Raw genomic sequence first — 27,583 nt, forward strand, 5'->3', positions numbered from 1 at the left:
TCTTGAACTTATGGGATTTTCCTAATTATAAACTGAAAACCCCTTCTATAAGTAAAATAATTTAAAATATTTTCAACAAAAATAAAAAAAGGCCCCACTTGAAAGCACATGTTACAATGAAAATGCATTTCGAAGGCTTTTATCTCTCTAACAGCTTTGAATGACTCTATTGCAATCTTTAAACCTTTGTAATCACGAGCTACAATGTGTGAATCATGTGCATAGAGATCAATTACATCAAAATATGTCCTTGATGCAACCATCGCATCCATTTGAAACTAGGAGAGAGCATACACAGCATTGTCAAGGGCTGAAAAAGTGGTAATCACTCTGAAATGGTGACATCATTTTTCCACAATAAATTACTGCAATGCCTCCCTCTCTTTTCCTTGATTTTGTAGGTGTATCTATTTTTCTCTCTGAATCTTGTGGCAAGGCCACCTTTAACTCTCTCTCAATTCCAATTCTCGACACATGTATGTAAGCATTGAGAATCTCTCTCTCTCTCTCTCTCTCTTTGCTATTCTCCACACAACCACTTCCTCTTATAGGCAACTCCTTGTGGAAACTAGAGTTATTCTTATTAACACAGATGAGTAAAGTGATTGATGAGCATTTGGACTTGGCAATGACACAAAACAAAAGGTTGGCACCCTACATCCAAGTCCATGGGTACATTTACTTTCCACAGATCTTTGAAGTCTTCTTTCACATAAAGGGGTCAAAGATTGTAGAACTCTTCAACATCAAGGTCTACCCTTTCCTCACAGTCCTTTGCAAGAAATATGTCCATCAACAAATCTTTTGTCATTGGCGTCTCAATATCTTTACGTGGCACATATGAGGCACTTGTTGCTTGCAATTGATAATGGTGTCTATGTTTTGTTCCTTCAATTTGAAACCCCACTTTTGACTGGGTGATCATGTTCTCCCATATGAATAGCACATCTCGTAATGTGCTCCAATAGCAAATCACGGCTCCACATCGATTGCTCACCAATTCAAAGTCCCATTCTGATCAGTAAGTGGACCCACACATTTTCTTTGCTTTACCTTTCCACCACATTTCATTAATGTAGCCTCCTCGTTCAAGGAATAAGCAGTCCACATTATAGCATCTTAAATAACCTGCACATCGGCTATTTGAACCATTTTGGACCACTTCAGTAAGCAAGCACATTCCAAAATCAATTACAACATAGCCATTCCTTGGTGCTGCATTGAAGCATCAGCTATATTTATTTCATGCCAGCCTTGCCTAAAGTCATACAAAAGCACCAAGAAACACACAACACCGACCTCTTTTAAATCACACAGGTTTGAAACATGGCTACTCAAATGTATGAAACATCATTTACAAAAGAAGCCTCTTTTCACATCATTAACACCAAAGTTTGGATGCAAATGGAGCTTATACACTTCACTGGATCACCGCATGCGAGCGAGGCACATCATCATGCCAATAACCATGTAAGGCTTGCATTCAACTTGCCATGCTTTTGCACCAGCATTGATGCATCAGTTCCTCTCGTTTAAATACGTTCTTTCAATACAAGTGTGCGTCATTATGCTCAAGTTCTCATGCTCTCAAAGTTGCCTAACACTCCGATGATGCGTCAGCTCTTCCTGCAAGATCCAATATTTTGACAAAATGTCCAAGTCTTTAATACACGAAGATAGTGAACACCACAACACTGTCCACAAAACTGAATAGATTGCAAGGGCCTCCCACTCTGACAATAGAAGCATTCATCAACCTGCACATTCAGTAAAATGTGAGCAAACAAACCTGAAACACAGAAAGACAACTGGACTGGGCAGCACATAAATTACTTGTATTCTTGTACTCAAAGTACAGGCTTCCATTGAGAGAAGACGAAATGCTTGACCTGAGTTCCAACGAGGCCATTGGGTCTACTGCCAAGAGTTGCTTCAGTGTCTGACACAACATCAAGGATCTAAAACCAGCTTATGAAACACACTAAACGCAGAGATAACTTAGCATTGGCATATCATGCTCACCTTTTTCCTACTGGTTTTCAAACTCTCCTTCAATGTTCCTCTTCTTTAAGGCCCTGTATGTAAAAAAGGATACTTTGGAGAAGCCAAAGGCACTGAAACGAAGTATTTGTGAAAATTCCCAAAATTATCCTCAAATTTCAAAAATTCCCAAAAATACCCTTTGATGCCATGGAAGAGGTGGATCAAAAGGAGGATTCTCAAGGTATGCTCAACTCTGAAGATCTCAATGGCTCCACTCATGTTGACAAAAAGGAGAGGATTTGTCTATTAAAGAGGAGTATATCACTATGTGCGCCAAGTTTCACAAGCTTTTTGCCACTAGCTACAAGGATTTGAGAGGAGCTAAAGGGGTGAAGCACACCATAGAACTTAAGGAGGGAGCAATTCCAAAGGTACAAAGGCTTCGACATCTCTCTCCTATGCAATTAAAGGCTCTCCATGAAGAGGTAGCAAAATTTCTTTAAGCTGGTATCATCTTTCCTGTTAAAGAGCCAGAGCGGTCTCTCCTGCGCTTATTATACCTAGCAAATTTCGTGTGTATATTGATTATAAACCTGTTAACACCACTACTAAAAGGGACCATTATCCTCTACCATTTCGAGATGGAATATTGAAGCTATGAGAGGTACTCTTTCATGGATGCCATCTCGGGCTACTTCCAAATCACTATTGCAGAGGTAGATAGGCTAAAGACAATTTTTATCACTCCATGGGGATGTTTTGCTTATATTAGAATGCCTTTTGGATTAATGAATGGCTATGCTACCTTTCAAGGGTGGACCAACATCATTTCCGAGCCATACATAGGCAAGTTCATTCATGGTTTAGCTCGAGGGCTACTCATGAAGATAAGCCTGGAGCATGTCTGCAATGCCTTGATGAAGTGCGACAGTAATTTAACCCCAAGAAGTGTAAGTTGGCACAAGCAAGGGTTACCTTACTGGGCTATGTTGACTCACAAAAATGGAATTGAAGCCAACCTCAAGAAGGTGAAGTCTCTCCTCCTCATGGATCCTTGATCGAATGCTAGGGATTTGGCATCCTTTGTGCACAAAATCAGGTTATCTTTCAAGGTTCACTTGGATGCTTTGTCAAAATGTTTACCCACTCAGTAGAGGCCTATCGTTGGTCAAGTGAAGCACAAGATGCTTTTTTTACGCACTCTGCATAAGAAATCAGCTCCGCCTCTAGTACTGCTCCATAAAGCTTGGCCAGTGTGTGCCCAATCACCTACAGTTGCTCGAGTCAAGTGGATCCCCGTACTTCGAGTCAAGTGGATAGGCACAATGGAGTGCATAGTCCACTCTGAAGGCAATCCCTCCGCCAATGCTCTATTGAAGAGTGATGCAATGAAAGGGGCTACTGTATCTGCAACGTATATAAGGTGCTCACTCTGCATACCTGTGCGATCTGTGGAGAGTCTATGTTGTAGGCGGTGTATAGCTCTCTTTACCATACCTGCTGTGAAGAAAGTAGAGGTGTTCGGACATGGTCCCGCAGCTTCTGGTATAACTGGCTGTCCTGAAATCTAGTAGAGCCTTTGTGCATATTCATGTCAACTCTGTGGGTCCTCAATCGGGGCGGATGGGCAAGGTTCCCGTAATCACGGCTCATATAGCTCTCTACACTCGTCATCATCCCATCTATTCTGGGGCATGGTCGCAAAACGAGAACTGCCGCTAGTGTGTGTGTGTTACAAAAAAATGTGTGTGTGTGTGTGTGTGTGTGTGAGAGAGAAAGGTGTGAAGGTGGTCATGTAAACACTGTTGATCTTCTGCGCGAGACTTCTGTCGCCAACGAGCTCTTTTGCAGAGCCCTTCAGTCACCAGGGAGCAACCCCTTTCAGCCTGTGCGCGCGTTGCCCTTTATTGTTCGCCTGTGTGACCTGCAGATTCGCTGTCATCTGCCAGTCTGCATTTCACGCTCCTGCTTCTGCAGGTTTCGCACGCTAGCTAGGGTGTGTAGGTGTGTGTGTTGGTTGTCAGCTGCTCTGGCTGCAGTCTCTGATCATCAGTGTGCAAGGATTTAGATAGCGCAAAGTTCTACTTCGATGAAATTTTCTGCAGGGTTTTGGGTCTTTGAAGACTCTCTGAGCTTTGGTGGTACACACTTTTGTAGAGCAGAGTCTTTTTTATGTACAGTTCTAAGGTTTTGTACAGAGAATGATTGACAAAACAAAAAACTGAGTGACCATCTAGTGGATTTGATTTTTAATTGAAAAAGTAGACTTTTGTCTGTACAAAGGGCGGGCTTTGGTTGGTCATGGTAGAAGAGGCTGCATATAAGCGTAGGAAACAGGTTGACCTTTCCTCCATGGATGTTGCAAATATCATTAAAGAGTGTTTGTCGGAGGATTTTGTGTATGCTCGGGATGCCTAGGATGGTCAGCAACCCGCTACTGAAGTAGTTATGCTGGTTCATCAGTTGATGGACCCGGTTACACGGTATGCGTTGAATGCAGTTATTTTGTTTTTCCCCGGCAAGATGCCATCGGCACAAGATGTAGGTCAATGGGTTGACTTTCTGTGGAAAAGACGAGCAGTCCGAGGGGTGTATTTTGGTGCCCGCGGGTTTTATGAGGTGCTACTGGTAGACATGGATGCTCGTTCCCGTTTGTTGGAAATGTCGCCTTTGTTTTTCAACATGCAAATGACACATGTTCTACAATGGGCGCTTACTAAAGATTATCAGAGTTTGATACAACACAGGTGCCCAGTTTGGGTGGAAATAGTCGGATTTCTGTGGACTTGGAAGCATTTCTTGCCTCTTTCGGCTACGCAATTGGGCAAAGTGATTTGCCCCCCAAACTTGGATACTAATTCCAATAGATTTTGCGTGCTCTGGGATACAGACAAGCCGACGTCGTCAGGAATTACGGTTGACTCTGGTGATCCAATGGTAGGCAAAAGGCCATTTAAACTCAAATGGGGGAAGTTTGCAGGTGCATGTTTTAGTTGTGGCAAATTTGACCATATGCAATCTAAATGCCAGAGTCTTTGTTTAAATTGCCGCCATCTGTTGTTCCTATGACTGGAACTCGTGTTGCTCCTCCCTCCTATTGTACAGATGCATTCCCCCCTGAGATGTTTTACGTATAATGTGCACGGATTGTGCAACCATGACAAATGGAAGTTGATCTGGCACTATGTACATACAAATAAAGCAGATATAGTGGTATTACAGGAGCATAATCAACACGACTTTGTTGGTCAATCATCGTATTATGCAAGATTCTGGATTTCTTATGTTGGTACTCGCTCTTTTTCAGGAGTTTTAATGATGGTGCGCCATGAATTGCAACCGGTTTTGGCCCATAATGATCCGGCGGGACGTTGGATGGTTGTTCAATGTCTCATGCAAGGCAATATTCTAGGGCTTGCTGGTATTTACACTTATACTGCCTCGGCACAAAGATCTCGTCTTTGGCAAGATTTGGTCAAATATCCTTGGCGTTCACATGCTTTCTTGTGTTGGGATTTTAATAATGCGCCGGCAATATTGACAATACAACTGGCCATTTGCATATGTTAACCTTGAAACGTTCTTTCTGGGATGCTTTAGTCAGTGACACAGGTGTTTTGGATCTGTGGGCTAGTACTCACTCTTCAAAGCCAGGCTACACTTTTGCTCATAATGCTCGCTCGGAATATAGAGCAAGATTGGATCGGTGGTATGTACTGAGCTCTCCGCAATATGATATGTTTTGCATGTGATATGAGGATTGATCCCTCCTTAGGATGAGGGCTCTCTTTTTGGTGGTGTCCTTCCCTACTCTCCATGTGAGGTAACAACTAACTCAACCCCACCTCAGAATAAAGCACACACTGTCATTGAAAGATCCAAAGCTAAAGCGGAGAACTCCCACCAAGACACGAAGCCCGCCCTTCCCGCTCAATCTTGGGAAAAGAGAATAAATACCACCAAACAGAAATCTGAGACAACTTGGGAGTAAAGTTGCTTCTTTTGTAACTGAATAGCAAAACTTGAACCTCAAGGAACTCGAGACCCAAAGAGAATCACACCATTGGTAAATTCGGACTGCTAAGAATAGGAAGACCTAAAAGGTTGTCACCTGAGGATCATGTTTGCCAAAGAAGCCGTCGGGGTTTAGCAAGTACCTAGACACTCAAGAAAACTCCTTGAGATCAAACCAAATGTCTGCAACCACTCCGCATCTGTCAAGATCAGACTTGTAGGTACAATCCAATACAATGTGCCAAACTGCATACAGGCTCGGAAGAGCACATATACTCCCACTGTTGTAACTTGCTTCCTTAAAATCTTCATCATAATTGTCCTTCGTACTTGTGCTGAAGAAATATGCCCACAACTAAATTGTGCAATCAATGTCCAATACACAACATGACACCAATACTCAAAGAGAGAGTAAAGGAACTAGGTCAGGGAACAAGCCCATGAAGAACGTTGGGGCTGATTTGTAGCATGCCAAAAAGTTGGGCAAAAAATTGCAAGGGAGGAACCTGCTATACTTGCAGACCGTGGCGAGATCTGCACCCGAAAGACTACCCCCAAGGTTGGAGCTCTCCAAAGGGATGTATGGAAGAAGCATCCAAATGTTGCTCACTGCAGGAGTAGGAACTAGATGTCCCCACTAACCGTCAGCACTACGTGCAAACCTATCATCCAAAGGATCTCAACAATCTGCTATCGAACATCAAGAAAACTGCTTGTAGAAGGTTGCAACATGTCCCATAACTGGTGTTCACAAGCTCACAAGAGATTATAAACCTGTCCCACAACTGGTACTGACAAGCTCACAAAAGGGCAAGCTCACAAAAGGGCAAAGGAATGACCAAATCTGTAGGGCCACACAACCATTGGGGAAGGAGAGAACATGGCGATAGGAGAAGTCCACACTCCATCAGAACGTCCTCTCCTCCAACTGTTATCATTGTCGGCTAAGGGTTTGGCACCACATGCTCCACCTCCAAACCTCATCCAAGGAAGTCGGATGGTGAAACAAGAAGGTTTTCTACCAGTTCCCTTCCTTGACGTACCCCTCTACCTTACCCACCCCCCACGACATACTTCAGCCCACCCTGCAATGCCTCGACCTAACACCAAATTCGCTTCTGCCCACCCTGCCCATGGCGCCAACCCTCTTCTAGCATCCTTCACGCCTTACCGTCAGCAACCAGCCATGGCAGTGGACACTATGCGGTTCAATGAAGAAGCACGCAACGAAATATCCAGCCAATCAAAAATGCTCGCAACACAGGTGTTATCGGCGGATTGATTGAACCTGCACAAGCGCTAAAAGGTTCGATCAAAGATTAAGGTTCGATCAAAGATTGGGTGCAGGTGATCCTCGGCCCAGCAGAGCAACTCTTCAACATCATTCCATGGGCAAAGGCTTGTTTATCATGGTTTTTAGAACAGAAGAAGGAGCTCTCTCTCTCTCTCACGACGCATTGTCCTTTCAAAATCCAAAATCGGATTCTCTTTGGTGTTCCTTGGCATCCTGATTTTGAAATTGCCACTTTTGATGACAGACAGCAGGTGCCCATATTTCCAGTGAGACTATCTTTTCCAGAGCTACCTGCTCAATTTTGGGTTGCCTCCATGCTTCAGCAATTTGTTCTATCTTTGGCATACCCTTGTCGGGCTCCACTAATGTGGGGTCGTCTGTCCCTTCTATCAGAGTGGTGGCCACACCAACCCAGGACTTTCCAGTAGTCATATCTTATGAGTGGGACGGAGTGGTGCGGGAACAGAAAATGGAGGTTTCTGGTCACCAAACCAATGATATTCTTGTCAAGCCTTGGGGAATCTTGCGACAGATTGTCCAAAAGGCAACCCCAGGCGGGCCAGATACTGCCACCCCCCTCAGCAGAGATGGCACTTCACAAACAGAGACCAGCCTGCTCAGGATCTAGGTGGTTCTTGAGAGGGTCCCAGATAGAGATGACAGCAGTAGCAGCACTGGCAGCCGCAGTTGCAGCAGCCTCCTATGCTGGTCAATAGGAGGAGTGGTTCCTGCAGCACAGGACAAAGTGCAAGAGAGGCCTCCGGATGAGAGACAGTCACAGTTTCAACCAATTGATGTCCCACAGCAAGAGGACGTAGCAGGCTCAGCCTCGACTGATCAGTAGTCCAACGGACCAACACTTTTGTCAATAGTGGAGGAGACCCCAGCACAGCAGGATGAGGGCATCTTCTTGGTGCCTCAGATCACTCAGGAGGCACATCTACAAATTGTTGAGGCTCCACATGATATTTTGCCTCCTCCTACCCCAGATAACCTAGTTGAGTATTGCTTTGCATATGGTCCTTGGCGGTGAGGATTAGGCCGGGCCCCCGCAGCTTGATATTATGCTTCTTCAATTGTCTAGCAGACAGGGTCCCCTGTTTCTTGGCGTTGAGGTTCCCTTTTATAGATTAACTTTTCAGTCAGGAGACATTGATGTCAAGGAGGATGGGGTGCTTTCACTATATATGACGGTATCTTTTATCAGGTCCTCCACCAGTTAGAGCACTCGGTTGGAAGTGAGGCCATTGATTTTATGAGAGATTTGGATAGAGGTTTGGGGAGACTAATGTGGATTGATTCATAATCTACTTGGTATCTGCACATCACTTTTGTGATAGAGCAGAATTCGTATTCGAAGACCTCACTCATCCTGTTATCATAGAGATAGGCAGCACCTTCTTTTGGTATGGAGGTGCTCCCCCTCTATAGGTGGATGTTGGAGATGAAAGTACTCTCTCTCTCTCTCTCTGTGTCTAAAGTAAAGTAAAGAATTTCGGGTGAAAGCCAAAGCCTACCGCCCTACGAGCCGGTTTCAGAACCAGCCCACCCTTTTTGCGAGAGAGAGAGAGAGAGAGAGAGAGAGAGAGAGAGAGAGAGAGAGAGAGAGAGAAATGAAATGAAATGAAATGATATATTAACGTCTTCAAAAGGCCAAAATGACCTATGAGACCAAGCTGTTACAACATAGTGAATCTGATACCATGTCCGGAATCAAAAGAACTGAAACAAAATTACAACTACTACAAGCTGGGACAGTATGGATGTGCGAGCTAATACAAAAGGTGCCCAATACAATGTGTTATATAATGAGAGAAGGGGGGGGGGGGGGGGGGGGGGGGGGGGGGGGGGGATACATAGTAGAGATTCATCCTCATCTGCACTCTGGACGTCGAGAAAGTATGGCTCGAATCTTCTGCTGTAGTCTCCGTCGATACTGTGTAGCTCCTCTCCTGAATCGCGGTAGTCTAGATCTCCCTAGCTCCAATGCTCGGTCTATGAGAATGCCAGTAGTGGTACTATGAGTGCGGGCAGAGCTTTGCAATGGTGGCTGCTCCTTTGGGTGTCCAATATCTAGTGTAAAGAAATCTGTAATCTATCTCTGGGACTGTCTCTCTCCAACTCTCCTCAGTAAAGTGTCTCTATGTCTGTGTAACTCAAGTAGATACAGTCCAAGACACCTTTGATCCTCATAACTCATGACCCTAGATAGAGGCCCAAAACCCTCTCTGAATAGACAATGAAAACAGCCTCGTATCTCATAGTACCACACTGTGCAATGACATATGTAATGTAACTCTATTCTGGCTCTAGATGACATAAGCGGCATATCCTGCTATCTGTTGGTATCCCTTTGAATCTTCCTGTCTCAATCTCGAGCTGATGTGAGGATGTGCGTATCTGGCCAATGGCACAACGCAAACCATGAGAAAGATGTGTCCATATAGCTAGGTCGAATCACAAACCCATCCCATGTGAGGTGGAGAAGATGCTCTCTATAGAAAATCATCTTCGTGCCCAACTCCTGTACCGGCTCTACTCCATGTCCTCCTCGTGTCTAGCTGGATCAGATCCTGACGAATGAGTCTAGTAATCTCCACCCGTGTAAGAGACATCAAGGGTGCGTGTGGAGAGTACTGAAAAGAAGCCAGCCTGTCCATGGTGAAACCATGTGTCTAAAACCATGGTCATCTGTGCATACCAGCATTATGTATCCCCCTGTAGAGCTAACTGTTTGGAGGACTCTAGGGCCAACCTAGCATATCTATCTCTGGTAGTATCCCATAGGCTATGTATAAAGGAGACTGATCTGGTCAGCGCCTCAATCTCCATGGGGGGGCAGCTAACTCCGCTTGAATGATATCATGCGGTACGGAGGCATTGGCTCTAATCAGCTGAGAGATCATGGATACCAAGGGCCTCTCCATATGTCACCATCCTGGCCTACAGAAGGTCCCCAAACCTAACCCCATATAGCATAGTAGAGGCAACCAAAGTATCAAAGAGCCATAACTTTGTCCTAGGTTCTTGGAACTGAACATGCGAACACATCCTCTCCAATCCTCCCAAAGCCGCATAGGCTCTAGTCAGTCTAGTCTTTGCTGCTCTTCTCAAAGAAAATCTCGGCCCAGTAAAGACTACCCCCAAGTAAGTGTATGCATTTGTATACTCCACAATCTCCTGACCATATGTGAAAGCAGGTGCTGATCTCCTGATCCATTGTGGTGTGGTGTTAAACACCATAACCTTGGTTTTACCAAGGTTTACACACAATCCACTATCCTCTGCAAAATTGTGTAGTGCATCCAAATGTCGTTGCATACCCTCTGGTGAGTCAGATATCAACACAATATCATCAGCATATAACAACAATAGAATCCACGTCCCTGCCAACTGGGCACCTCTGTCACCCTCTCTGTCAATGTAATCAGACACCTCATCAACATACATAGCAAATAGAGTAGGAGACAATGGGCAGCCCTGTTTCACCCCAATAGTAGAGTGAACTAAATCAGATACCCCTTCGGAGTGCGTACATGTCCTATCACTGATATGTACAAAGCCATAATCCCCCAAATTAACTCTATGGGCACCCCCATCTCCTGCAACCTGCACATCAATTGAGCTCTTGGTACCATGTCAAATGCTTTGCGGAAATCCACAAAGCTACAATAAATCCGTCTCCCATGTGACCTGCCCTCCTCAATGATGGCTCTGAGTGTCAGAATATGATCAAGAGTGGAGAAACCCCTCCTGAAACCGGCCTGGCCCTTTGCTCGTACACCCTCACCTTCTGCCCAATTACTCAACTGCTGCTCAAGAATGGATGCATACAACCGTTCCAATGTGTGCCCAACCATAATAGTGCAGTAATTCCCAGGCTCTGTAGGATCACCTGCTTTCAAGATAGGCACAATAGTAAACAACCTCCAAGTCTCAGGTAACCCCTCACACATGGCACGATTGAACAACACTGCAAGAACCTCCATCAACATATCCCTAGCATGTATAAAGTGCTCCTCTACTAGACCGTCATGATTATATGCCCTCCCAGTCCTCATCCTGTCAATGGCCTCTGTACCATCCGGTGGTAAAGAAGGTGCTCATAGCTAGGCATGGCTCTGTAGGGTCTGGAAGGGGTTCCTGTCCAAGAACCGTATATAACGAGGTCGCATATTGGCCCCACACATCAGGTGAAGTAATCACTGGGGGACGGGAGTGCTCATGAAAGAGTCCCCATGCCTCTCCTGAGTCCCTGCTCAAGAACATCTGATATAAGTCTCGCTCCATCTGAGCGAGATAAGCTCGCTTCTTCCGTCGCACAAGGCGCCCGGAAGCAATCCGAGACTCTCTATAAGTGATGACTCCTAAAAGAAGATCCCTCTGAAGCTGGGGCTCTTGTCTCTTTGCACTCCTCATCATACCAACTATTCTGGGGCATGCTCCTAGAATGTCGTCTTCTGCCCGGCCAAGTGTGTGGGTATGCCACTAATACAGCACCATGCAGTGTCTCAGTCAGTAGAGTGGTGCACTCCTCCACTGAGAGGCATGTATCAGCTGTGCCAGTTGTGCCTTCCCATTGACCGTCCCAGATCTCCTCCGTATAAACGGAATCAGTCTCTAAAGTAAATGTATAGCAGGTGTGTGACTTGCCTCCTGATGTCTAGGCTGTATTATACTAAAATGAAACGGACATTGTTAAGAGAGTATGATCCACTGCTACGCCCATTGGCCTGACTCCCACTGTGAAATCCTGAATGTAAGGAACAAAGCTTGGCTGTGTCATAACATAGTCCACTGTACTGCCCCATGTCTGTGTGGAAAGCATGTGAAACCGGCTGCTCCAGGAATATAGCGATGCTATGTGCATCATCTTTGCTATAGTGCAATGGTAAGGCTTTCGACATCGGCACCACCTCTGGTGCTGCTTAGGCATGCCAACACTATCTACATAAGCCCTACATTTAGAGAGAGAGAGAGAGATAGAGAGAGAGAGAGGTGCTTGATGCCTTTCTCTCTTGTTCGCCTACTCTCTGCTAGTGTGTGTCAGAACCCATCTATCCTGACCAATTGGCAAAAGCATGGCTTCGATTCTGCTACATTAACCCAAACTGCGCCAGCAAAGCTTCACTGCTGCTTCTCTCCTCTGGTCAACCGCCTTCGGTGGCGCCAGGGCACACTTGCCAGATCGAGCTGCTTTCGCCACGTGTCCGGGGGAGGAGGTGGCGGGAGTCCCACTGTAATTATCCGCAACAGACTCCACCCATACCTTCCAATTTGAATGTAGACCTCTACCCACGTGTAGTCGTCATCTCCATGAGGTATCTCCCATACTCCGTCTGCTCTCTCTCATGTGAGCTTCTGTCAAGCCCCAACTCACCCACATCCAGCTCTCTAAGCATCTCATCTGAAGTGTTGTAGAAGACTATCTGAGAGTTGCCCGTTCAGGCATTGAAGTCCCCTAGGAGAATGATATCACCATCCCTAGAAAACTCCCATATGTCATCGTCTAGTATAGAGAAAGGCAACTGCCCTCTGGATGCAGCATATACTGACGTACTGGGAGGAAAGTAACATATGGCAATGTATAGAAATCGACCTGTGTCAGCTCTCGGTCTCACCCACATGTATCTAGCATGCTCATCTCTATGTACAATATGTAGTAGTGGTTGTAGCTCCTCTCTAAATAGCATTGCTACTCCTCTTGAACCTCTACTCCCATGCTCAGATCTCGTAGCAAACCTGTGGGTTGCCTCCCATCTATATCCCACCACATGTGGCATCACCTATCCAAGGGCCTGGTGAGTCTCAGAGAAGAATACAATGTCCCTGTCTCTGAAACTGTCCTCAAATGCACCAACGTCCAACCTCATTGACCCATTACAATTCCAAGTAGCAATCTTCAGTGTGGTCCCATAGGTCTCGCACCATCATGCAACGCGCCGCTCTACAATCACCACCCGACCATCTCTGTAGAAGGCTATCTTTTCCTTCTCCCTTTCCACTATAATCTCTGGCATTACCTCTCTCATATGTGCGAGTTGTGAAAGAGTAAGGTCATCGCCGAGGAAAATACCTGTCTTTTTGAGAGTAGGCCTCTTCCTCAAGAATTCCTTCTCTTCCAAGGAGGGGAAGCGTAGTATGAGAGCTCTCTCCTTTGAAGACTCTCCCGTGCCATCACTTTTCTTGCCTACTCTCCATGCCTTTGTGTGCAGAGGCTTCTCCACCCCCATCATGGATGTGAGGTCTGACATTGTTTATGTCCTTGAGGCCGGTCACTCTCACATATAGTGCCCGCATCCGCCTTCTTTGTTCCTCTTGGAGGGTCACGTTGATAAGCGTCGATAAGATGAGATGGAAGTGAAAAACTTAATTGACATATGCAAAAAAAGGCCAAGATACAGTCATTTGAGAAACCATAATAATGAAAAATCCTAGATCCAATAAAAACTCTACTTACCAACAAAGATAATGAGCTGACGGGTAATGGATAATTAGGACACAACCTCAGTGATACAAATAGCACTACTCGGGATAAAGGAATGGGGAGGAGATAATAATGGGAGAAAAGGAATGAGTTATCCCATGAGCACTCGCAGAGGTCGCTGCAACATAGCATCAATCTCCTCCATAGTAAATACCTTGGGAGGTTTTGCACGGTCAGAAGTGAGAATATCTTGAATCCTCCTCTACATGCTTCACCTATGCATAGATCTCACAAGAAAGGCCAAGTTAAAGTGTTTGATCAAGTAGTACACCCTGACAAGGAGGTATCTCATGGCGTCGCTCGAAAGTCTCCTCCGTGATGGTAGTGAAGAAACTTGTAAGCCGTTTTTGCACCGGCCCTTTTTGGGCTGATCTTCTCCTCAAGATTATCTCCTTGATGAGGTGTTTGGAATGGCCAAGCTAAAGTGCTTGATCAAGTAGTACACCCTCACGAGGAGGTATCTCATGGCGTCGCTCAAAATCTCATGTGTGATGCCGGTGAAGAAACCTATAAGCTGTTTTTGCACCGGCCCTTTCTGCATTGAACTGCTCCTCGAGATTCTTTCTTTGAGCCGGCGCACCTCTAGTAGAAATATGCTTGCAAGAAAATAAATTATATTTATATGCTAACTAATTTGGTACCAAAACAAGACACTATCACGTCCTTAAGACACTTTAAAGTCCTATTTGCTAGCTTTTTACCCAAGCCTACTTTAGACATTCAAAATGTCTTCTTTTGATTTGAGGCTTTCCATGGTAGAGTTCAAAGCCAGCTTTCTGGAATTGCACACCATAATATGCAAGAATAGGTCATATGAACTAATGTATTGACGATACCAACATCCAAAAGCTGAACATAGGATAGCAAGACATATTAATTGCCAAAAAGAAAAGAAAAATCCTACAAGTAATGCATGCCAATTAGAACAAGTTAGGTATATGATATAAAGAGATGTAGATTGCACATTTCATGAGACATCTAGATACTCAATGCAAGATATACATACATTCAATCTATTTAACGAAAAAGGTAAAAGATACGACAATTATCAACAAAAATTTTGTTATGTCACAAGATTGCACATGTGAGATGATCCATAATACCAAACAATGGCCTACAGAAAAGTTTGTTTTCTAAACACCCTTTACTATGGCAATCAATGGAATCTTGTATCGTTTCTTATCAATGCAAAATTATCCTTAAAATAAAACTACGTGCACATTTGAACCTCGGGGGGTACACCTTTAAGAAACTATTCATATAACGTGCGTTCAAAGGATAATAAAAAAACCACTTACTTACATGCTTAAGATAATAAAATGATCCCTTTTTCTTCAAAAACTTATGGGTTTTTCTCTAAAATCAATTAAAAACCCCTTTTGTTAATATTATCTTTTTAAAATTTTAAATTTGGACAATTAAAAAACCCATTCATTTGAACTCACGTGGTAACTTACATGTCTTAGAGGTGAACCCCCCACGATTTGAACAAGTTTGAAAGACAAAAAAATATGTATTTCCATAGAGAGATTTATTATAAATTTGAGCCAAAACATTTTTGAAACTTAGAAGCTTTTTATCATGCAAAACTACACATTAATACTCTTGAATTAACCTTTTTTGTTTTGACTTAGAGCGGTTAAGAAGTGGGGGTGAAAGCATCTATTTACATGCATCAAAATATAACATCAAGGCTATTTTGTCCTTATAAAAACAATTGCAAATAATTTTTGAAAAGAACAAATAAATTTTAAAACATAATTAAAATATCAATTTCTAGTTTAAAGTCCTCAACATTTTGAAGTGGTCAGTTAGGCCATTAACGATAAGGGTAATTGTTCTCATGCCTATTACTAAAAATATGGCTTATCAAGTGCAATTGCAAAATAGCTTGAACATGAGCTCAAACCATGTTAAAGAGTATTTGACGTAAAGACATGTATCAGTTAAGACTTGAAATTTGTGAATAAAAATGATGAAAAGGATGGAGGTGACATCAAAATGTGAAATTTGAATTAATACCAAAAAGAAACTATTCCTTTCAATATTCAAGTATATACAATGTATTTTTTACACGCTTTTAAGACTACAATCAAAACAATGTTCTCTTCTATCATGAATTAGTGTCTTCATGTTCTTTATGGTTTAGATTTCTCATAGCATTAGGTATACTTGACAAAGACATTTGAAACATCTTGTACAAAGGTGTAGGAAATGGTGTTGCGCATACAGTACAACTCGACGCAACTGCCATTCTCCAAAGCAAGCAAGCTAGATGATAATAATGCCCACATGCAAGCATGTAGGCACCACTCCAAGGATCAAAAGGTTGGCGACATGTTGGGCATGGGTTGGCTAAACTACTCAAAGCACCACTTGGTGCAATCACTGCCTCCGGATGTAAAACACGCGACTTGACATTGAGAAGAGCCGATCTTTCCGATAGTGTTTCTGTCATTTCTTCATGGGTTGGTCGATCCAGTTTAGACGTACCTTGGAAACACTTCATAATGTGTTTGTTCATTGTAGCGCTCTTTTGAGAAGAAATTGGAACTTCTATAATGTGTTGTGTTTCTTGCTCGCCTGCTAGCTTCTTCTTTAGAGCTACTCTTTGTTGAACGCTCTTTATAGTAGGACATTGAATTGCTAGTTGACTTGTTGATTTCAAAGAAATGTCTTGCGTCGTGTGGTTTACCTCCTTGGAGGAGAAATCCACAGGTTGTTTCAAAATGAAATGCATATATAACATTTTGGCGAAGTACAAGGGTACCGAGTCATTGTACCGACAATGACCAAAAACCTCCACATCTATTTTCTTTGCATAATTTTTTATCGCTTCATCCTTGCAATTCGAAATTCTCCATCGCCCTTTCTTTATTTCACTTTCCTGGCATGGCCATATTTCTTTGACCATGTTTGTGGAGACTTGGGTATTAATCACGTTCCATTGCATATGTGCTCGATTGGCCTAAATTGGTAGTATTGATGTTAATTTTGATGCCTCACTCGCTATCATTCTCGTTGAAAGAGATGTGAAATGGTCTTTTACCGGCTCTTCTTTGAATTTGAAAATTGATTGTTGATACTGCAAATAAAATGTGACTAGGCGTTAAAACATAATTTAATGCAGATGCCAAAGAACGCTTCTAATACTCAATGTCTAAGATAAGATTCTAGTCAAACAAACTTAAGATCAATATAAAATATTGAAGGAACATTTAATGCAAAGGGGTAGAAGAGGAAACGTGGAACAATCCCTAAAAGAAGCAAAGAAAGATTGATAGATAATTTAACGAATAAAAAGATATGGCAAAGGACAAGAGTAGTAGGAATCTAATATTTGCAAAAAAATTTACTAGAAGCTATGATGTGATAACTAACTTTTTGATTCTATACTCTGCACTCTCTTTTTTACCAATATCATCAAAGAGGTCATCATCAAAAGTCCATAGTTATAGCTTAACCCTAGTTTACTTATATCGGTTGTGAGGATACGAAACGTCGTGCAAAAGGAGAAACAAGGAGCAAGGGGACACTTGGACCGCCATAACAGAAAGAACTTCCCATGTTAATCCCATGGCTATTGCGGCTATGTCAATAATGTGACCAAGACTTCTTCCGCGAGTAGAGTCCACCCGAAGTGGAGTGGGCTTGTCAGGCTAGACCGTCACAATCCCATGAGATTTAGTAGATTTGTGCACGTCGCCATGCAAGAAGTAGTTGTTGGGTTAAAGGCCTAAATAACCCCTTTTTGTACATTTTTATACTTTGTCCAGGTTCATATTGAACTTGGACACATTTTTTAAAGGTCACTTATAATAAAAGTGGAAAAACCCAAATAAGTGATTTTTCCCCAAAAACGTGAGCTCTCTCTCTCTCCCTCTTCTTCTGATAGCGCTTCCTCTCCTGCTGCTCTTCGCCTCCCCTCTCTGCACACACACTGCACTTCTGCGCGTGCTCTTTCACTTGCACATACCACCGCACGCTCATCAACTGGTATCAGAGCCCGATTAGGGTTTGCCCCCAAACCTGCAAACGCTGAATTTCAGCCAAGAAGGTCAACTTTATCGCGAGATTTTGCAATTTCGTCGCCAAAGGACTTGTCCCTGGACACCAGAGAGCTCCCGACAACCCAAATTGACCTAAAATAGGCTGAAATTAGATCAAAAACAAGAAATTACAGGTTATGACATCAAAATACAGGTTTTGCAAATGATGTATTAAAGTGTGGGAATACTTTTTGCTAAGTCCCCGCTACCCGAAAACACTGAAATTGCCAAAAAAACAAGCCCTAAAACAGGTGTTTTAAGCAAATTTCAGATTTGCGCAGGTTTATGCAAGTGTTTTTTATGGTGCAATTACATTGGGGAAAGTGCAAATTGACGCAATCTACACACATTTGACAAATTTTGTCGATGTATGACCATTTGTGGCTCAATTTCATGCAATTTTGATGCTACAAATTGGGGCTTTTGTGCTTACATGCTTCTAAAGGCTGTGTATTAGCCTTATGTATGTCTTCTCAGGCTAAAAACAACTAAATTTGTTGTTTTCGAGCACAAATTCGCTCGCTGAAATTTCATACGCATAAATTTCAGAAATTGAATTTTGTGCCCAAATCGACCTATTTTGCCCCAAATTGCTCCTGTGACCATTTGGAGCTGTAGTGCACATCTCTGTGAGGCTATACTCCGATTTTTGCGCATTTTGCCCAAAAATTCAGTGTACTATCCCTCTTATTTCGCGCAACTATAGCCTGATCTTCTTCGGATGTGAAGAACCTCTTCGAGATTAGGAGGTTCGATGGTACAGGTTTTGATATTTGGAAAGATAGGATTCAGGGAATCCTATTCCTTAAGGATTGCGAAGGGGCACTTGAACAGGTGAAGCCACAAAATATGACGGATGAAGCATGGGTTAGCATGAACAGGAAGGCCGTTACATACATTAAAATGACCGATGAGACCGTCATTGATGTGAAAGGTCTCACGACTGCTTTTGATGTGTGGGAGAAGTTGAAGGGAATGTATGAAAATACAACGCCTGTCAACCAGGTGCACTTGATGCGAAAACTTGTTGGCATGCAACTAGTGAGTCCAAGAGCGCGGCAGAGCACTTGTCATTATTCGCAGGTACTTTATCGCAGTTACAGGATTCTGGCTTGCCCTCTTTTGATGATAAGCTGAAAGCTATCTTCTTGCTTACGACCTTACCTGAGTCATGGGAAACTTTGGTAGTCGTTGTCCAATAACCCCAATTTGACCTTTGATGGTGTTAGGGGTTCTATCTTGAATGAAGAAATCAGGAGGAAAGCAAGTGGAGAGGCAGGCAGCTCTGCCAACATGGTTAGAGGCAGGACAGAAAAGAAGAATGCTTATGCACAAAAGAGTAAGAGTAAGAGTAGAGAAAGGGGAAATGCAAGCGAAGGCAAGGGTGATGTGACTTGCTATCAATGTGGCAGGAAGGGTCAAAAGAAACCCGATTGTAGGTACTATAAAGCTGAGTTAGAAAGGAAAAAGAATGGTGGAGACAAAAAGAAAGAGAAGAAGGAAGTCAAGGCAGATGCAAAGGATAGCTCAAAGGACAAAGAGAAGGCCAATGTGGCTTCTAGTGTCGTGATTGAGGAGCTGTCAGATGTAGAGGACATCTTGTGTGCCACTTTGTCAGATGATGATGCTTATGACTTTGATACCTCTCTAAATGTTCATTCACAGGACATGCAGATCACCAAGAGTGATCTTATTGATGCTTTGTTGACTGTCAATGATGCATTGTCCCAGACTTGGATTGTTGATTCCGGTGCTTCATTTCATGTGACTCCTATCAAGGAGTGTTTCTCTACTTTTGATGCATACCTTGGAAACAATCATGCATGTTCCATTGAGGGTATTGGCACTGTGCATCTCTCCATAGATGGCACAAATGAGCTTGTCTTGCATGATGTTCAATATGTGCCGGGAATCAAGAAGAGTCTGCTTTCTGTTGGTCAGATGGATATGCATGGTTACAGTATCTTGTTTGAGAGAGGATCATGGAAAATGACCAAAGGCTCAAGGCTGATTGTAAAGGGCACAAAGAAAGGGACACTTTACTGCATGCATGGAAAGGCCGTGTTGGGCAAGTTTATTGCATTGGCTGAAATTAACTCTCACATGGAGTTGTGGCACAAGAGGCTTGGCCATATGAGCCAAAAGGGCTTTTCTAAGCTTTGTACTTTGAACAAGCTTGATGCTAAAGGCACAAAGCTTGACTTTTGTAATGAATGTCAATATGGCAAGCAGGTAAAGCGTTCTTATTACTATGGTGTCTCTCGTAAATCTTGTGTACTTGATCTTGTACATTCTGATGTATGTAGCATGCCTACTAAGTCTATGGGTGGTGCATGTTATTTTGTCTCCTTTGTTGCTGATCATTCTAGGAAAATTTGGGTTTATTTGCTTAAGTCTAAGGATGAAGCCTTTGCTGCGTTTAAGAGATTTCATACATTTGTGACCACCCAAACAGGTAGAAAGCTAAAATGCTTGCGTACAGACAATGGGGGGTACACAAGTGCTGAATTTAACAAGTTTTGTGAAAATTTGGACATTAAGAGGGAGCTTACTATGCCATACAGCCCCTCTTCTAATGGTGTGGCTGAAAGATTCAATAGGACACTTTGTGAGAGGGTGAGATGCATGCTGTCCACAGCTAGTCTCTCTCATGGATTTTGGGGAGAAGCTTTGAAAACTGCAGTGCATATATGCAATCGATCCCCTCACATGTCTATGAAAGGTGACATCCCTGAAGAGGTTTGGTCTGGCAAGCCTGCTTCATATGATCACTTACGCATTTTTGGTTGCGAAGCTTTTGTGTATGTTAGACCTGAGTTGAGGAGTAAACTAGATGCGAAGTCCATTAAAGGCCTCTTCATGGGATATGGTGAAGCAGGCGAAATGGGTATAGGATTTGGTTACCTCAGCTCAAAAGGGTTGTACGCAACCGGGATGTTGTTTTTAATGAGGCAAGGCTGCTTCAAAACAATTGTGCCTCAAAGCATGACCATAAAAGGGTGAAATTTCAGCATGACCAGCCGCTTGTTAGGCTTATTTTTGACCCTCACGATGCACCACAAATGGCTGAAAATGTAGATGATCCAGTGGTGTTTGAGCCAGATGATGTTGGACAGCAAATTGAGGCTCCTGAAGGGCATTTGCAGCCAAGAAACAATGCTGAAATGATGTACAGCAGCCCATTGTTGATGATTTTGTAGTGCCACCCGATGTAAACCCATTGCCGGATAATGTGGATCATTGGGTGAGGCGGTCTACTTGTCAAAGACGGCCTGTGAGTCGATATGACCCCTCTTTGCATTACATTATGTTGACAGATGAGGGAGAGCTTACGTATAAAGAGGCAAAGACATGTGAGCATAGCAACAAGTGGGAGCTTGCTATGCAGGAAGAGATTAAAGCTTTGCATGCTAATCATACTTGGGATTTGGTTGAATTGCCCAAAGCAAGGAAGGCTATTCCTAACAAATGGGTGTATAAAATCAAGACTGTTGATGCAAAACCCAAGTATAAGGCAAGGCTTGTGGCAAAGGGATATGTTCAAACCAAGGGCATAGACTTTCAGGAAGTGTTCTCTCTTGTTGTGAAGAGACCACTTTGCGTGTATTGTTTGCCATTGTGGCTGCTCTTGATTTGAAAATGGACCAAATGGATGTACATACCGCTTTCTTGCATGGTGATGTGGAAGAAGAGCTTTACATGAAGCAACCCGAGGGTTTTGCCATCCTTGGCAAGGAACATTTGGTATGTATGCTCAATATAAGCTTGTATGGGCTGAAACAATCATGTAGACAGTGGTACAAGAAGTTTGATCGCTTCATGCTTAAACATGGTTACAAAAGAAGCCATGCAGACCATTGTTTGTATACCAAATGTGATGAAGATGGCAGCCCTATCATTCTTGTGCTCTATGTAGACGATATGTTGATAGATGCAAAGGAAAGAAGCACTGTTGATGCTCTTAAAGGGCAGCTGAAATCTGCGTTTTCAATGAAAGACCTTGGGGCAGCTGAACATATACTTGGAGTGCGTGTTACACGGAAAAGAGACAAGCGCCTATTGTATTTGTCGCAAGAAAAGTACATTGAAAAGGTGCCGGACAGATTTAACATGGCTGAAGCAAAGCCTCTTGGTGTGCCATTACAGCCATATGTTAAAATCTCCAAGGATGATTGTCCCAAGTCAAAGGAAGAAGCCAATGACATGCAAAGTGTGCCTTATGCTTTAGCTTGTGGTTCACTTATGTATGCTATGGTTGCTACTAGGCCTGACATAGCCCATGCAGTGGGAGTTGTGAGCCGGTTTATGGCTAATCTAGGCAGGTTGCATTGGGATGCAGTGAAGTCCATTATGAGGTACTTGAAAGGGACTAAAAACAAATGCCTCTGCTATGGTAAAGGACCAATGGAGTTGAAGGGATTTTGTGACTCTGACATGGCTGGTGATGTGGATACACGGAAATCCACAAGTGGCTATGTATTTACTCTTGCGGGAGGTGCTGTTTCATGGTGTTCTAGATTGCAAAAGATTGTTGCATTGTCTACGATAGAGGCTGAATATATTTCAGCCACTAAGGCTTCCAAAGAAGCTATTTGGTCAGCACGCCTATGCAGTGAGTTTGGTTTGCCTGCCAAGGCACCTATGCTTGGTTGTGATAGCCAGAGTGCCATATGTCTGGCAAAGAACGCCATGTTTCATGCACGCACAAAGCATATTGATGTGCGGTATCACTTCATACGAGAAGTGCTTGAGGATGGCCTTATTACATTGGTTAAGGTCCATACATCACAAAATCCAGCCGATGCTCTCACTAAGTGCTTACCCAAAGCACAACATCATCTATGCATAGAGATGGTGGGAGTCACGTAGCTTAAAGGCGCCATTTATGCCTATGAGTGGGAGGTTGTTGGGTTAAAGGCCTAAATAACCCCTTTTTGTACATTTTTATACTTTGTCCAGGTTCATATTGAACCTGGACACATTTTTTAAAGGTCACTTATAATAAAAGTGGGAAACCCCAAAACTCACTTATTGAGTTTTCCCCAAAAACGTTTGAGCTCTCTCTCTCTCTCCCTCTTCTTCTGCTATCGCTTCCTCTCCTGCTGCTCTTCGCCTCCCCTCTCTGCACACACACTGCACTTCCTCGTGTGCTCTTTCACTTGCACATACCGCCGCGCGCTCATCAGTAGCTATGATGACAATGTTACTTCTTCCCAAGGATCCATCCTGCACACATGACATGACACAAGATAAACACACAAATGAAACAACATAAGGGATAGATATCGGACTCAAGTTCGAGCCGTAGCGCTGAACTTGCTCACCCCCAAGCCTCAAAGCCTATAGCTACTCTAGCCTAGCGCCTCCTCAAGGACTGGCATCCCATACCACCAGCCCACACAGTAGCTTGGGTGTCTAGGAAAGCACTACCAAGGGTCTATGGTCAAGTGTTGCGATCACACAAGATAGCAAACAAATAAGTCTAGGGTCCTATTTATAGGATTCCTTAACCTCCCTTCACCTAAGGATGTGTTCGCATGCAAATCCACTTCACATAAACACTGCTCACGTGCCCATCCGATGTCTACGAACGTAACATTGGACCTCATGTGGAGGGCTTGACACATTCCCCCCTAAGCCTCTGTGTAGATTGGAACGGGTCTTCAATTCATAGTTGACCTCAAAAGTGGCCGGCCACGGCAAACTAACTTTGTATAGTCCCTTGTGTTGCTTGCTTCCTCGGTGTGAGGCACCTTGCCTCGAGATTGAATCTCCCTCAAGACGCGCTAAGAGTATGAACAAAATGAGCAAAGTGTCTATCCATCCAACCATTGCTTTTAAAGGGAAAACCTTGCTATATTGGGACACAGGTCTAGGTTTTTCCCTTTAGTCTCTACTTGAGCGTCCTCCAATGGTCGTTAGCATCCACACACACCTCGTCCCAACCACGCCTAATTTCCCATCTTGTAAGCACCCCCAAGCATAAGCCAAATTCCTGGTTGCTTGCCACAATCCATGGCTAGACTTAGCACCTTTGTCATTGTGTGATGCAATCACACATGGCATGCCCTAGCCACTAAGCCTACTCTCACACTTGCCCTTTGTTTATTGTCCAGAACCACCAGCCTTGGATAAGGCACTGGGTGTACCCCTAGCTTAACCTCGTCTACATTGACCTTGTTATTGTTAATTTCCACCAAACAGATTGATGTTTAACACTCGGTTTGATGTATGGAGCCCTATTTGGCTTTGATTCTTCCCTTTGCTTGTGTTGAGTCATATCAACTCGCCTTATATTCAGTTTTGAGGCGAACCTCCGTTTTTTTGTTTTTTTTTTCGTGTTTCAATTTTTGTTCCCGATTCTGTTTCCGTTTCCACTCCCGTGACTCTCTACACTCAACAAAAACTCCCAAAAAACTTGAAATTTTCCGTTTCCGTTCACGATCCTGTTGCCATCTCCCCATTTCCCATTGTGCTTCTCACTCGCTAACCCTCCAACATAGTCTCCTCATCCTACCTCCCTTCAACTCAAGGGTGTGTCAAGAATCATACTCCGTGTTGATGAACTGCCACCCTCACATCATGCGATAAAAATCCCTCCATGTAGCGCAGAGATGACGTTAACATCTACAAAAATCCAGTACAACAATTTCCATGTTCATGTACATTATCGGTGGGAAAAAGGGATCAGATGATAGGACAAGTTTGTTAAAATTAGATGCTCCAGAGGAGGTCACAACTTTTTGATCGAGGAAGAGACTCACAACAAGTCGTGACTTGTGAGAGAAAGAAGCAAAGATTGACATTATACATTCAAAATGACCCTCACTAAATTGAAAGATTTTTTTACATTCTTTTATAGAGCTCAAGGCTCATATGAATGCTCTCATGCAATAGAGTTTCAGTCCAATGCATGCCTCCTATTATGCATGCTCTAAGGGATGTATCCATAAGGGTGGGATAGTACTTTATTTCCAACATCCCCCATATCAAGTATTATCCACTTTTGCTTTAGTAGCTTCATATCCACATTAGTGACTTACACAAGTTGTGTGTAGGTTTTCGTTTATTCAAGTTTTGGAATTTGAGATTTTCCCCCCCTTATAGTGATGTCTCTTGGATTTATCCCTCTTTTGTGAAGGCTTTACTAGATTTTGGCTGATTACACCATAAGATCAAATTTACAAACATTTATTATGTTGTCGAATGAAGGGGATCTTAGCTCATCATGGAGCCCGTCTATCCCTATTACAATAGGCCATGTCTATCCCTACTACAATAGGCTATGCATTCTAACCTGCAATAAAAAAATTAAAACCATTATTGATGTCGCATTCAGTGTCAAATACTTGCTTCATGCTTAATTGAAAATGCCATGAACTTGAGATTGTTGTGATTCCCCCAATTAACAAGTCTTCCATGGTTTAAGTCGGAACATGCATTTGTGATTGAAAGTAGTCCAAACCTCTTAGATTTGTGTTTGACCTTCAGAAGGTTCACTCAAGGTGATAGTAGCGGAAGCATTTTAAGCTTGACAAATTCTCCATGTTCAAGCACAGATATAAAAACTCCTCCATAGTTTTGTCGAGATAGTTTGAACCTTGTACGGTTTCAAACTTGTCCTCCAAACTCAAAAAGAAGTGAAAAGTCTGCAAGATCTTTGAGCTTACATTCTAAGTTTCACACTACTTCGGAAGCTCTAAATGTTTTTGAACTCAAAATATAAATTTCAAGCAATTTATATATGGTTATGGGAACATCACCTTACATATCCAAAAATTTCAGAAAACGTTTTTGAGTAGCTTTTTTTTAATGAACTCGAACTAAATGGCAAAAGCTTGTCGCAAACTTGTTATGAGCCATCCACTACATTCTCACTCAATTTGAAAGGTGTTTACGAACACGTGGTTGCAACCAAGTCGCCTTGGGGCTGATGGTTAAATTTGTAGCAGGTGTATGATGAGGTGAACAATAAAGGAGTGATACAAACCTGGCTGAAAATAACGCCACCTCTAGTGAAGGACGAGGGATGGCGACACCAACGTTTTATGCATTAATTAGCAGATGATGGTGAAAAGGGCTCTGATACCACTGTTGAAATTAGATGCCCCATAGGGGCTCGTGAGTTCAGGATCAAGAAACTCAAAGTAAGTGACAAGTGAGAGAAGCATAGATCGAGCTCATACTTTTAAGATTAACCTCTCTAAATTAAAAGATTTTTACATTCTTTTATAGAGCTCAAGGCTCATATGCTCCTATTACACATGCTCTAAGGGGCGTCTCCCATAAGGGTGGGATAGAACTTGATTGAATTAATAGATTTTTACATTGTTTAATCACGCTCAAGGCTCATATGCTCCTATTACGCATGCTCTAAGGGATGTCTCCCATAAGGGTGGCGTACCTGATTTCCCAGCAGACTTGAACTAATGCCCAAGGCCATTTCAGCAATAAAGCACCTCTTTGTTGGTCATGGATGGGATAGTACTTTTTTTTTTCCGAGAAAAAGATCCTTCTATTAGTTAATGAAACTGCCCATAGGGCTACAACCACCTCTTCGAGAGAGGGCTACAACAACCATGGTGGGGAGACTCTCCCAATGAAAAACCAGCATATGTACAATGGGGCTAAATCAAGAAATGGGGGGAGGGAAAAGCCACACAGGTGGTCGGTAGTGCCATCGGAGTACACCCTGGACCATGGTGTAGAAAGGCCCAGGACACCATAGTCGAAGGAAAGCCTCTCTGTGCTCCCGCATGCGGTCGGAGCTGTCCTGTAGTCTCTCGAGCTGTCCTCGGAGAGTGTGGATCAGCTCTAGCCAAAGATCGCGAACAGTCTCTGCTGGTGGCAGAGGGCGAGCCTCAAAGATGCAGAAGCAACGGGCCCGCCATATGAACCAGAGTGTCAGGCCACTGATGAGCTCCCAACACTCCTCTCTCTCACTGCACCACTCCTGTGGAGTAAGCTCTGTAGCAGGCTGGAGTGTAGGTCGCCCCTCCTGTATCACTATCATCCTGCTGGTGGAAGATAGCTCAAACTGAAGTGCAGGGCCCGTGAGAGTGGACCAAGCCGCTGCTCCCCAAGTGTACTGTCGAGTCGTGGAAAAAGCAGGCATCAGTCGAAGAACTTGAAGCCACATCTGCTGTGCCAAAGGACAGTCCCAAAGACAGTGACGCTGACTCTCCACAAGATGGTCACAAGCTGCACATGCGGCCGAGAGACCACTATGCACTAGCCAGCTCCCAACTGTTGTAGCTCTGTGTGCGACCAACCACTGAAACAAGCTGACTCGCCTCGGCTGTCTGGAGTCCCACAACCTCTCCCAGAAGGCTGCCAAGAACTCAGCTGTGAGACCCTCCTCCTGCCAATGAGGTGCTACAACGGGGCCGACCTCTCTCTGTGTTGCTAGTATGTGACGTCCCAGTCGAACAATGTACTAAAAGAACGGGACACCTGGGTGGTCTACGGAAGAGAAAGGGTCCCTCCAAAGTCACTCTCCAGGATCCCACTGTACTCGTGCCAATGGACAGCACTTCCAAGCCCACAATCTCCAGTGTCCACTCTCAAGAGCTGCTGGGTCAGGATCGATGACACAAGTCCTCCCACAGATGCCCACCACTCGGATCCTCTGAAAACAGCACTCTACCACTTGCGGGGCCTCTACTGCAACTCGCTGTAAGCGTCCCTCACCCTGTAGCTCGAAGAAAAGGGAAGGAACAGTCTCTGAGCAGGCCCGGATTGAGATAAGAACCTCCA

The 27,583-nt window shown here is 43.6% G+C and overlaps 1 protein-coding gene across 10 annotated transcripts in view; it reads right to left on the reverse strand.

Moving 5' to 3' along the window:
- Positions 1-1,283: 1,283 nt before the first annotated feature.
- LOC147452585 (uncharacterized) overlaps positions 1,284-27,583 on the reverse strand; it is a 132,661-nt gene continuing 106,361 nt past the window's right edge. For 2 of the 10 annotated variants that reach the window (XM_086518216.1, XM_086518217.1), the window contains exons 7-8: positions 1,834-1,914; positions 1,284-1,757 (exon numbers count right to left, since the gene is read on the reverse strand). In XM_086518216.1, coding sequence (XP_086374342.1) covers positions 1,617-1,757; positions 1,834-1,914 — 222 coding nt within the window. In that variant the 3' untranslated portion in view covers positions 1,284-1,616. Of the gene's footprint in view, positions 1,758-1,833; positions 1,959-2,022; positions 2,076-15,780; positions 16,864-27,583 lie in introns of those variants that run through there. The other 8 variants (XR_015188907.1, XR_015188909.1, XR_015188908.1 and 5 more) reach the window with 8 other exon arrangements.

Source organism: Adiantum capillus-veneris, chromosome 8 (genome assembly GCF_014529385.1).
Source record: "Adiantum capillus-veneris isolate H3 chromosome 8, ASM1452938v2, whole genome shotgun sequence".
NCBI classification, from domain to species: Eukaryota; Viridiplantae; Streptophyta; class Polypodiopsida; order Polypodiales; family Pteridaceae; genus Adiantum; species Adiantum capillus-veneris.